An 11,850-nucleotide genomic window follows, 5' to 3' on the forward strand; every position below is an offset into this window, starting at 1 on the left:
AATACTTTCTAAAAAAAAGATGAAGAAATAGCAGTGTAAGCATATTATTTTTAAAATATGGAGGTAAAAAAGGGAAGTAACCAAGTATCTGGCATGTTTGCACTTTACTTTCTTTTAACAAATGTGATTTATTTGTAGCTTGAGAATTGAATAATAATGGCCAGTGTGGTACTTGTCTCCACTCTTCTTATCCTTGTACCATGACACCTAACGTAGGGCTGTGTACCCAATATCTTTAAAAATTCTTATTGGCTGAGTGACCAATGTAAAAATGGAGTGAAAATGTCTTGTTATAGAGTTACAGAATTTTGCACTGGAAGTATATGTAGAGGTTATATAATCGAGTGCTTCCCAAATTGGTGTTGCATGGACTACTGCTTCTTTTGATGTTAATAGCATGCTGCAAAATGTGTTTGGGGCTCAAATAAACTTTAGAAATCCCATGTTAAAATTAATCAGGTGTCTTTACTGTAGGACTTCTTGGAGTCTTTACTATATTAATATACATTGGGAATCCCACAAAGGTAATTTATTATGTAGTGCTTCTCAGTCTCATTTATTTCATGAATCAAGAAGCCCCTGCTAATATGTCTAGTAGTTAGTGGTTCCTAGAACATTCTTGGGAGAACACTGATCTAATCTACTCCTTTCATTTTACAAATGTGGAAAGACAGGCTCTGTTCAGGTACGGATGGTAGGGGAACTAAAAAGAAGGGCCTCAGCATTCTGCAGCAATATCCAGTGATTGGACAACTCTGGCCTGTGTTTTTCAGTCTTTCATCCTGCACCTGAATTATTTCAAACCAGGCAACAAATTTAGACAAAAGCATCTCCTCTGCAAATCTTTAAAGGTTTTTTGATCCCTAAGGAACCTAGGAGGTGGGCCCAAGTGTCAGCTGGAGCTCAAGCATAAAGTCCCAGGGCAGGAGCTAAACAAAGTCTCAACAGGCATAATAGGCCATGACTTTCAGTGGCAAAGTGACCCCAAATTGAACAATGGTAATGTGATAACAGACCACTCACATCTGTACGTTGTTTTCCAGTGAACAAATAAATGCTTTTACAATATCATATTTGATTCTCATAACAATCTAGTGATAAAGACAAGGGTAGAATTATTACCCCCATTTTATGAATGAGGAAACTGACTTCCAGAGAGTTAAATGCCTTGCCTAGGGTTACACAGCAAGTGAAAGGCACAGTTGGAATAAGAATCTGAGTTTCCTATCTCTCAGGTTAGGGCTTTTCTCAATATATCACACAAACTGGGCAAATTTTTACTGACTACCAATTTAATTCTTCCATGAAATACCAACATACTCCTATTGGCTTACTTAAAAAGAAATAGATCAATTCCCAAAGTGCTCATGGTTGGTGGCAGAAGCAACACTCCAATAACTGGAACTTCAAGATCCTATTTCAGGTTCAGTTTTGTAACACCTCCTCTAAGCTATGTTGCTAGGAGGAGGGGGATCTCAGTTTCAGTTGGGGAGGCAGTGTGGCCTAGTGTTAAAAGCAAGGAATCAGACAGACTTGGGTTTGAATCCTGGCTCTACCAGTTACTCATGCTATGACCTTATTCACTATGAAGCACAGATGTGTGCTTCATTTCTTCAGCTATAAAATGGAGCAAAGAATACCTACTTTGCAAAGCTAAGTTGGGAGGCTAGTATAAGTAATTAAAAGGATAGTATAGTGTCATGGTTTAGAGTATAAACTCTGGAAATGTGCTACCGGGGTTTGAATCTTAGCCCTGCTTCTTACTAGTTGTATGACTTCAGATAAGTCATTTATCTACATCTCAGAATTTCAGTTTTCACATATGTAAAATGAGGAAAATAAATAATGTATTCTTAGTTGCTGTGAGCATCAAATATAATAATATTTGCTAAGCACTTGAGCACAGTGTCTGGCATATAGCTCAATCAAAGGTAATGATGATAACAGTGGTAGTGGTAGTGAAAAATCCAATATCGATTTTTCTCCCAAAGCAAGAATGAGAAAGAAAGCTACTTAGTACTGTTTGCTTCCATTCACCCTCTCACCCTGTTCCTCTCCAAGTTGAGAACACTAGACTAGAAGTCAGGACACTTGGCTTTGAATGTCAATTCTGTCACATTCTAGTTATGTGATTTTAGGGAAGTCATTTAACTTACTTGAGGTATTTTTCCTCACCTGAGACATTAAGTTAAAGATACTTTGCTTATTCTTCTGGGTTGTTGTAAGCATCAAATGAATTCATGGATTTTTAAGGTACTTTGTGAACTATAAAACACTACATAAATATGAGGATGACTTTTTATCTGCCACAGGCTATAAAATAGATGTTTTTACCAGTAAAAAGCAACTTTATCGCCAAGTTTTTTCTCGTAGACAATTCGATCCAGTACATTGTAGCAGATGTTGGTAGTTGCTCCTTTCATCCACTCAATAAAGATTTTCCCTTTAGTCACATCAAAGTTGTACTGGAGGAATGGACCAGGACATGGGGTCTTCCAGTAAAATTCCTTGGCAATGTCTCCCCAAAACTCTGCAACAGAAAAGGAAGCCCAGACATCACTTAGCTTCTCAGACATATTTATCCTCAGATGGCTTACCAGTCTATGCACAGGACCGAGTCACAACTTCTCTGCCCTGTACTCTAGGACCTACCACCTGGGTCCCTCCTCTACCTACCTATCAAATCTTAACACCCACCACACTCCTAAACCACCTTCTAGTCCCATGGGCTGAATCTTGACTCAAATTTCTTCCCTCCCTTCTCAAAACTGCCACTCCATTTTTCACCATCTATTTAAATTGTAGCCACAATGCCTAGTACATTGTAGTCAATCAGTAAGTTTTTAAATGAACTAATTAGTGAAAGGAAGAAATCCTTTACCCACAGAGCCTTCCATGACATAGAAGGCTTAATTTGTTCATTCACTCTCAGCAATTATTTAATTAGCATCTCTTTCTCCTACTACTACTTGCCCAAGTATTACTTGCTAAGTGCCAGATGTTGCTTTAAGCTCCTTAAATGCATTATCTTATTTAGTTCTTACTACAACCCTAGGAGGTAGACCTTATTTTCATTCTTATTTTATTGATTTGAAAATCAAGGCTCAGAGAGGTTAAATAATTTGCCCAAGGTTATACATTTACTAAGTCATGATTTGAACTGCCCTGAGGAAGACATTGTTGCTAAAATCTGAAAGATGAATAGGAGTTTTTCTCCACTCCCCCACCAGGAAAGACATTACTATGGGACAGAAAAGAACGAAGGGTTTGCATTAAGAGGAACTCCCTTAGGCCAAACCACTGAGAATTACAGAAAGAATAGCAGGAAATGATGCATAAACTGGGCAGATAACTGCAATCCTTCTAAGCATAAGGAATTTGCTATTTACCCTAAGAGCAATGGAAAGCCATCATAGGAGTTTAATCAGGAGAAGGACATGATCAGATTTATAATCTTGAAATATTTGCCTGGCTACTTTGGAGAAAAGGTACTCAACAGGTTAAACATACAACTGCAGAACACCTAGGATAATCTCAGTACTGGATCAGGAGCTAGAGGAGAGAGAGACACTTAGAACCATAACAATGGAAGGAACTTTAGAGGTTATCACCCCCTCATTTTACTGATAAGAAATCAAATTTATAGAGGTAAAGTGACTTGTTCAAGGTTAGATGATTTAGTTTATATAATCTGATTAAAGAGACAAGACTAACATAAAATATTTTTGAATATACAAGACAGAATATAATTGAAAGCTAAATCACATGGAGTACAACTTGCAATGAATTAAAGAAATGCAAATTAAATCAACCCCAAGGTGCCATTATATGCCAATAAAACTAGCAAAGCCTAAAAGAAAGATTAAACTCAATGCCTGAGTGGCCCTAGAAAACAGATACTCTTATATGATAACAGCATTATAAAAAATTAGCACAATTTAATGAACAGTGGGGCAATGCCTGCCAAGAATCATAACATTTTTAATACCCTTTCATCTGCTAACTTAACTTTGGGGAACCCACTCTAAGAAAATAATACCAAAGGAAAAAAAGAGATTACTCAAGAGATGTTTATACTAACACTATATATAATAGTGAAACTAGAAACAACCCTAAAGCCCAATAATGAAAAAACTGATAAAAACTAGCAATACTGGTAGTGATAACAATAGAATACTAAATGGCCATTTAAGAGGGAACAAATGGGTCTAACTCTAAAGGCCATGTTGTTACAACTACACTGAGTATGTGTGTATACTCAAAAATACTTTAAAGTGATAATTAGTAGGCATAAACTATGTAAAACTATATATGAACCACATTTATGTCCATCAACAAGGAGTGAAGAAAACTGAGTTTTATGATCACTTAGGTTTTTTTGTTTTGCTTTGCTTTGTTTTGTTTTGTTTTTTGGCCATGCCACGCTGCATATGGGATCTTAGTTCTCCAACCAGGGATCAAACCCGTGCGCCCTGCAGTGGAAGCTTGGAGTCTTAAACACTGGACCGCCAGAAAAGTCCATGATCACTTAGTTTTTGTTTTTGTTTTTTTCTGGTGGAGCTGTTGAACTCTGGATGTTTCTTTGGCACACATTCTAAGTACTGAAGAAGTTTAGAAGAGGAAAAGATGAAAATGGTCTGGGATGATCAGGGAATGCTCTGTGGAATTGTTGGGGTTTGACTAGGTAGAGAGGAACAGAAGGGAATGGGCAAAGGCAAGGAGATGGGAAAGGGACTTTTGTGTATCCAGTATATCAACAAGAATGACCTGTTGTAGAATGAGGGGTATATGGTAGGGAGTAGTGGAAGATAAGAATAGAAAGGTGGGGTCAGCTAGTTATCCAGGGACTCTGAAAGAAAGGCAGAATTTTAATTTGAAGCTGTAGGAAATAGGGAACTATTGCAAGTTTCTGAAGTGACATACGAAAGCAGTGTTTCCATAATATCAGTCTAAAAGTGTTTAGATAAATCTAAATCTAAATCTACCAGAAATATTGGAAATGAGTGAGACTAGCGGAGAGAGAACCAGTTAGGAGGCTGCTCCCTTGAATTAAAAGGGTCTATGGGAATGGAAGAAAAGGTAACCTGAAAGAGATTTTGAAAGAGTATTTGACAGAATTTGGTGAAAGGCAGCCTGTGGATCAGGGAAGAGGAACAGCATAGCTATTGGGAGCATAGGTTCTGCAATAAAAACTACCTTGGTTCAAATCACAGCTCCACCACTAAGTACCTGTGTGACCTTGTGCAATTAAGTTAACCTCTCTAAGCTTCAGTTTCCTTCTCCATAAAATGGGGATAATAGTCTCTACATCAAATCAAACAGAATTTGTGCTTAGTAAGCAGTAAGCAATCTATAAATAAATAAGATATATAGATAGATAGGATTTGGGATGGTGCCATTGACAGGGATTAGAAAATTAGGGAGGAAAGCAGGTTTGGAAGGGAAAATTGGTAAACCTGAGTCACAGTCATGTTAAATATGGTATAACAACAGGGTGTGTGAATAAAATGCTCTACAGACCTATGAAGTTTGAGACTAGAGCAAAAGTGAGATGCTGGATACAGAGCTAAATATGTAGAAAAGGAGTTCTTGTGACAGTAATAGCTCACCCCTGGGGAGAAGATATTTGCAAATCATATATCCAATAAAGGGTTAGCATTCAAAATATATAAAGAACTCATACAACTCAACAACAAAAAAACAAACAACCCAGTTAAAAAATGAGCATAGCTGCTCAGTAGACATTTTTCCAAAGAAGACATACAGATGGGCAACAGGCACATGAAAAGATGTTCAATATTACTAATTATTAGGGAAATGCAAATCAAAACCACAATGAGATATCACCTCCACCCGTTTGAATGGCTATTATCAAAAAGGCAAGAAATAACACGTGTTGGAAAGGATATGGAGGGACAAAACCCTCATACATTGTTGGTGGGAATGTATATTGGTGCAGCCACTTTGGAGTATGGCGATTCCTCAAAAAATTAAGAATAGAACTATTATACAATCCATTATTCCACTTCTGAGTATTTTTCTGAAGAAAACAGAAACACTATTTTGAAAAGATATATGTACTCCTATGTTCATTTTAGTAGTAATTACAATAAATAGCCAAGATATGAAAGCAACCTAAGTGTCTATTGATAGATGAATGATAAAGAAGATGTGATATATAGAGATATATATTATATGGATATATGAATGTTACTCAACCATAAAAAGAATGAAATCTCACCATTTCAGACAGAGTTAGACAAAGACAAATACCATATGCTTTCCCTCATATGTGGTATATAAAAAACAAACAAAACAAAATAAATGAACAAACCAAACTAAACAAAAACAAACACGTAGATACAGAGAACAGATTAGTGGTTACCAGGGGGGAAGGTTGGGGAGGGGAAAAATGAGTAAAGAGGGTAACTATATGGTGATGGATGGAAACTAAATTTTTGGTGGTGATCACACTGTAGTGTATACAGAAGTAGAAATATAACACTGTACACAGGGAACTTAAATAATGTTGCCTCAATTAAAAAAAAATAGCTCACCCCAGGGAAACAGATGAACTCATGACAGAAGAAAATATATAGAGGGAAGAGAAGTGAAAAGAGGTCTGAGGTAGGAGGGGAGGGATAAATTAGGAGTTTGGGATTAACGTATACACACTACTATATGTAAAATAGATAACCAATAAGGACCTACTGTGTAGCACAGGGAACTATACTCAATATTTTGTAATAACCTATAAGGGAAGAGTCTGAAAAAGGATATACATAAATAACTGAATGACTTTGCTGTATACTTAAAACTAACACAACATTGTAAATCAACTATACTTCAATAAAAAAAAAAAGAAAGAAAGAAAGAAAAGTAAAGAAACAAGTTGGGGACATCTAACCTGAAAGTGAACTTAGATTAGGGGGTGAGACTATAGATTAGATCACCTCTCTTAGAGCCAACCAGGCAGTCTCCATTGGAAAAATGAAGATATGATATTATTATAGGACCAGTATATTAATTGGTCTTTATATTTTATTCCTAGAGAATCCCAACAAAAAACATGGTGTTATCCCAAGAAGTCAGAATCCTGGAATGGTTGGTGGATACAGGTGTGTGATGTAAGTGTGTTTTATGAAAGTTCCATGTGATTGTGTTTTTATTTAAAGATATTGACTCATTTCTCTATTAAAGGAAGCCTACTGTGAATTCTTTTATAAAGAGTAGAAACTTTTGGCAAGGAAAGAATTACCAACCAGTTGACTCTTTTAAGTGTAATATTTGTCTAAGGTGTGGTATACATTAATGAGCAGTAAGACACTCTTTATGTGGGCAAATTTAGTCAATAAATATCTATATGAACACCTTAATAAAATAAAAGAGGTCCGAGGACTCAAACTTGGACACTGCATGCAGCAATCAACCACTCTACACTTGGTTCAGTCTTATCTTGCATTACTCAATAATTGCTTCATCCACTTTGTTCTTATCGTTATCATACTAACCGCTATCTAGTGAATGCTGCTGTGCACCAGGCACTCTATAATGCACACTTCGCTTATTACTCATTTTAGCCCTCAAACGACACTGTGAGGCAGGTATTATTACCTCTGTCTTACAGATAAAGAAAAGGAATTTCAGACAGGTTTTAAAATCTGCCTAAGACCACACAGTAAATGAGTGGTAGAGCCAGGATCTAAATCTAGATTTTTCTGAGTTTGATTCGGTGGCTTATGCTTGTCCCACTGCCAACATCATGCTGCCTCCCAACTCAGCTACAGTTGTGACCCCTAACCCAGCTTGAGGGCACAGGTGGGGAATTTTCCCCACATGTTCTTAAAGACATGGAACTACCTATCAGAATTTCTGAGTTATTACAATCCCATCCCTAATTTTTTTTTTAAAAAGACAACATTTTAGTGACTTGTTCAGTCTTATATGGTAGTTTCCATTGGGATTTCTGAAATACTAAAAATAGATCTGGGACTCCATTACTAATCTGGGGACCCCGGGATGGGACCCTACTGCCCCTCAGCAGTGGAGACTAACTCACAGGTTAAAGGTGTCAGGAGGCACTGGGTGGGCTGGTCTGAAAAGCGGCAAAGAAAATTCTCTTTGTGGTCCGCCTCTCCTCAAGGCGCTCTGCGCCCTTAAGAACCCGCCTTTTCACCTGAGGAACTGTTCTCTTCTTAGGACACTTCCACTCTCCTCACAAAACCTGCATCTCCTCACGAAACCCCCAAGCCGCCAAGGAACCCCCCAGTTCCTAGGGAACCCTCATTTCCTACAGAATCCTCCTTCTCATAGAACCCCCCTCTCCTCCCGGAACCCCTTTTCCGTCTCCTTAAAGAACCGCAATTCTTGCCTCACAAAACCTCTATCTTCTCACGGACCGCTCAGTTTCCCAAGGGAACCCCCAACTCCTCACTCTCCTGTGAGCCCCCCACTTCTCTCCTCCCTGACGTCTCTCAGGCCCGCCCGGGCCCGGCCTCACCTCTCGGCTCCTCCAAGGAGCGCCTGTGCAGCTCGCGGTAGCGCTGCAGCGAGGGGACGTGCGCGGAACGGCTGACCTCGGGCGGCGGAGACCAACTCCGTGCCCGGCTCCGGGCTCCAGCCTCCTCCCGGACCCCGCTCCCACCGCCGCTCCGGCCCCGCTCCTCGGGAAGCCCCATCACCTCAAGTTCCGAACACCGTAGCAGCCTTAGCGGTCTCAGCGAGCGGCCGGGAGGGGGAAAACAGGCCGACCGAGGGGCGGGGCCTTCAGAGAAGGGGCGGGGCCTGACAGCAGAGGCGAGGCTTAGGCATGTGACGGGGGGCGCCCCGGAGGGGGGGAGCCATGCCTGGTGGAGGTGGGACCAGGGCTAGCAAAGAAACCGATAGGGAAAAGTCCAGCATTGCTTGGGGGATGGGGCGGAGCTGACTTGCGGAAGGGGTGGAACTGCAGCGTGAAAGCAGAAGGGGAGCGGCCAGGCGTGACGGGAGAGAGGGTGGGCCCATGGAGTGACAGGGAGTGGCGAGGCTGGCTGTGACAGGAGAGGAGGCAGGACCATGGAGTGACCAGGGTGGGGTGGGGTCTTGGAGTTACCGATGTGGAGTTAGGTTAAGGCAGGGCACGAGCGGGAAAGAGCTGGGCTAACGAGCGGAGTTGGGTCAGGCCCATCGTGTAGCCGCCCCGCGGTCTCATTGCGCAAGCCTGTCACCCCACCGAGTAGAAAAGCCAGGTGGAATAGGGTCCTTTCCGCGTGACACCCTTCCGCTCTGGGAACTATCCCCCACCCTGAGTAAACTCAGAGTTTCTTCCACCCCTGAGGATAGGTCTTTACTTTCCCTGCGTCCACAAATTTCCATCCAGACCTAAAATGCAAAGACTCATTAAGTGAGGACTAGGAGGCACCTTCAGTCTTTGCTAATAAACCCATTTCATTGCATAAATGGTAAACTCAGCGAAAGGGAGGACTTTGTACAAGGTCACAGAAAAAACAACGACCGTAACTTGGGCCAAACCTAGGTCTCCTGACTCCAGGTGTTTTTACCGCCTCATCAGGCTGACGCTAAGGCTTGTAAAATGACAAAGTCTATGCAAGTAGAAGGAATCACTCACACCCTTCTTTCCTTCCCAGTCTCTTACTGGGAGACCCCTCCCCTGCCATACCTGGGCTCAGATACCTCTGGCTTCCCTCTATCCCTTCCACTCCAGAAATGGGAGACCAGCCAGGACCCTCCATCTCCCACCCGCACTTACCACCAAGAAGGGCCAACTCCTGCCCATCGGTTCACAGAATGGCCGTCAAGGCAGGAAGGATCCTTAAGTATCTAACTCCAAGAGTGATTCTGAGGCCCGGAAGCAGGCAGCCCCCACTTCTGAAGCCTACACAGGACCCCACCTGGGCCAGCCTCCCTTCCCACCTGCTCTCTTGTTCTTTGTCCAGCTAATCGCAAGGCCAGCACACCCTAAACTGGAAAACAAACAAACACACAAACCTCCCCATGGTCAGACCTTGATCCAGAGCCTACCCAACCCTGAGGAAAGGGTCTCAGGGCTCCCGGAAGGGATACAGACCTCATGGAACAGACATGGACCCCACTGAGAAGGCGATACTTCATCGAGGAGGCATTAACTGCACAAAAGGGACACACACTTCACTGAAGGTACATGGACTCCATTAAGGGAACACAGATCTTACTGGGGCATCTCAGATCTCACTGAAGGGCTGTGGACCCTGCTAATAGGACATGAATGGCATTGAAGGTCACTGACCTTACTGAGGGGACATAGGCTTCCTCCAAAGAGATACAAAAGATACAGACTTTACTAAAGAAACATGGACCCCACTGAGAGGACTCAACCCACTGAAGGGCCTCTTACTACACTGAGGGAATGCACACCACTGAGGGGGCACAGACCTTATTTAGTGGGGACAGACCCTACTCAGGGGATCAGACTTCACTGAAGCATAATAAGCTCTACGGACCTCACGGAGGAGATAGGAACCTCTCTGTGGAGAGAAAGGCACATGCAGTGGCACACAGTCCTAGTATAAATGGTCATCTTTCCATCCCACACACAAAATTCTGGGCAGCCCTCTCCCTTCTCCCCTCTCTTCCCAGCCTTTCTTTCAGGCCCCAGAGCTGTTCCCAACACACTGCTGCCCTCCCCTGTCTACAGGTGGCACTGCAGATGCTGGGCCCATAATGGACTTACAAGCAGTTAGGTCATCTCTGAGCCTGGAGCCTGGGGTTGGGGAAGGAGGGGATGTGTGGCCAGGGGCTTGACCAGTCCCCTCCCTCTGCCTGTGGACTGTGAAATGGAAGTCTGGACAAGAGGCCTAATAATATAAGGAACCAACACCCCACCCCTGGAAATGGGGTAGTAGTGCAAACTATGGTGTAGTTGGAATTCCTCAGTGGGAAGAGGATGGATCGGGTTGGACAAGATAAGAATCCATGCGATTAAGAAAAAAATGTTAATAATGATTATGGCATTTACTGTATTAAGTAGGTGTCAAGCCATATACTAAAAACTTTCCATGTGTTATTTAGTCCTCACAACCCAGAGATGGATACTGTCATTCTCTCCATTTTACAGATGAAGAAACCCATACTCAAAGAGATTAAGTGTTTTGCCCAAGATCACACAGTTTGTAAGCTGTAGCAGAGGGAATAGAACCCAGATACCTAGACTTTAGACCCATTCCCTACCCTTTTATCCTCCCCCACCCCAGCCCACTCCTACCATATCACCACCACCATGATTTCTTTCTCAAAGTTTCCTTTCCAGAACCACATAAAATAAAAACTCTTTAAATAATGGTAAATATGCAAGTTCCAGAGACCCCATTCCAGCCAATTAAATCATGATCGCTAGAGTGGAATCTAGGGATCCTCTTTTAAGATCCTAAGACAAGCTCAAGTTTAGGCTCACTGCCCTATGCTGATAGGTCAGGGGTCCTAGAAGGGGTTGTGATTGAAAGAGGAGTCGACGAAATGTGGGGGGTCCAGGGAAGGATCTGACGTCCGAGGAGAGATGTCCAAGGAGGGGCCTCGAAATGAAGCAGGTTGCGGATGAAGTAGGGGCTGGGACTGGGGGTCGGGGGTGAAGGCGGAGTCCGAAGTCGAAAGAGGGGTCTGGGGTCGGAGGAAGAGTCTGAGATAGGAGGATAAGGATCTTGGAGTCCAAGGAGGGGTCTGAGGTTCGAGGAGTTTGGCATTAGAGACAGTATCTGGGGTCGACAGGAGGTTTGCAGTCAGTGAAAGGGACTGCGAGCCGAGGAAGGAACCTGGAGTCTGAGGAGGATCCTAGCTCAAACTGGAAGGAGGAAGGGGTTTGGTCTCTGGGCTACGTAA

General features: G+C 42.4%; 1 protein-coding gene across 3 annotated transcripts in view; it reads right to left on the reverse strand.

The window, feature by feature from the left end:
• Window positions 1-8,778, reverse strand: part of ACSS2 (acyl-CoA synthetase short chain family member 2) — a 47,031-nt gene extending 38,253 nt beyond the window's left edge. For 2 of the 3 annotated variants that reach the window (XM_082430159.1, XM_082430158.1), the window contains exons 1-2: window positions 8,501-8,775; window positions 2,335-2,530 (exon numbers count right to left, since the gene is read on the reverse strand). In XM_082430159.1, coding sequence (XP_082286285.1) covers window positions 2,335-2,530; window positions 8,501-8,678 — 374 coding nt within the window. In that variant the 5' untranslated portion in view covers window positions 8,679-8,775. Of the gene's footprint in view, window positions 1-2,334; window positions 2,531-8,500 lie in introns of all 3 variants that reach the window. The other variant, XM_082430160.1, reaches the window with a different exon arrangement.
• Between the last annotated feature and the right edge of the window lie 3,072 nt (window positions 8,779-11,850).

This window comes from Balaenoptera physalus (assembly GCF_965194825.1).
Source record: "Balaenoptera physalus genome assembly, chromosome: 16".
Classification (NCBI taxonomy): domain Eukaryota; kingdom Metazoa; phylum Chordata; class Mammalia; order Artiodactyla; family Balaenopteridae; genus Balaenoptera; species Balaenoptera physalus.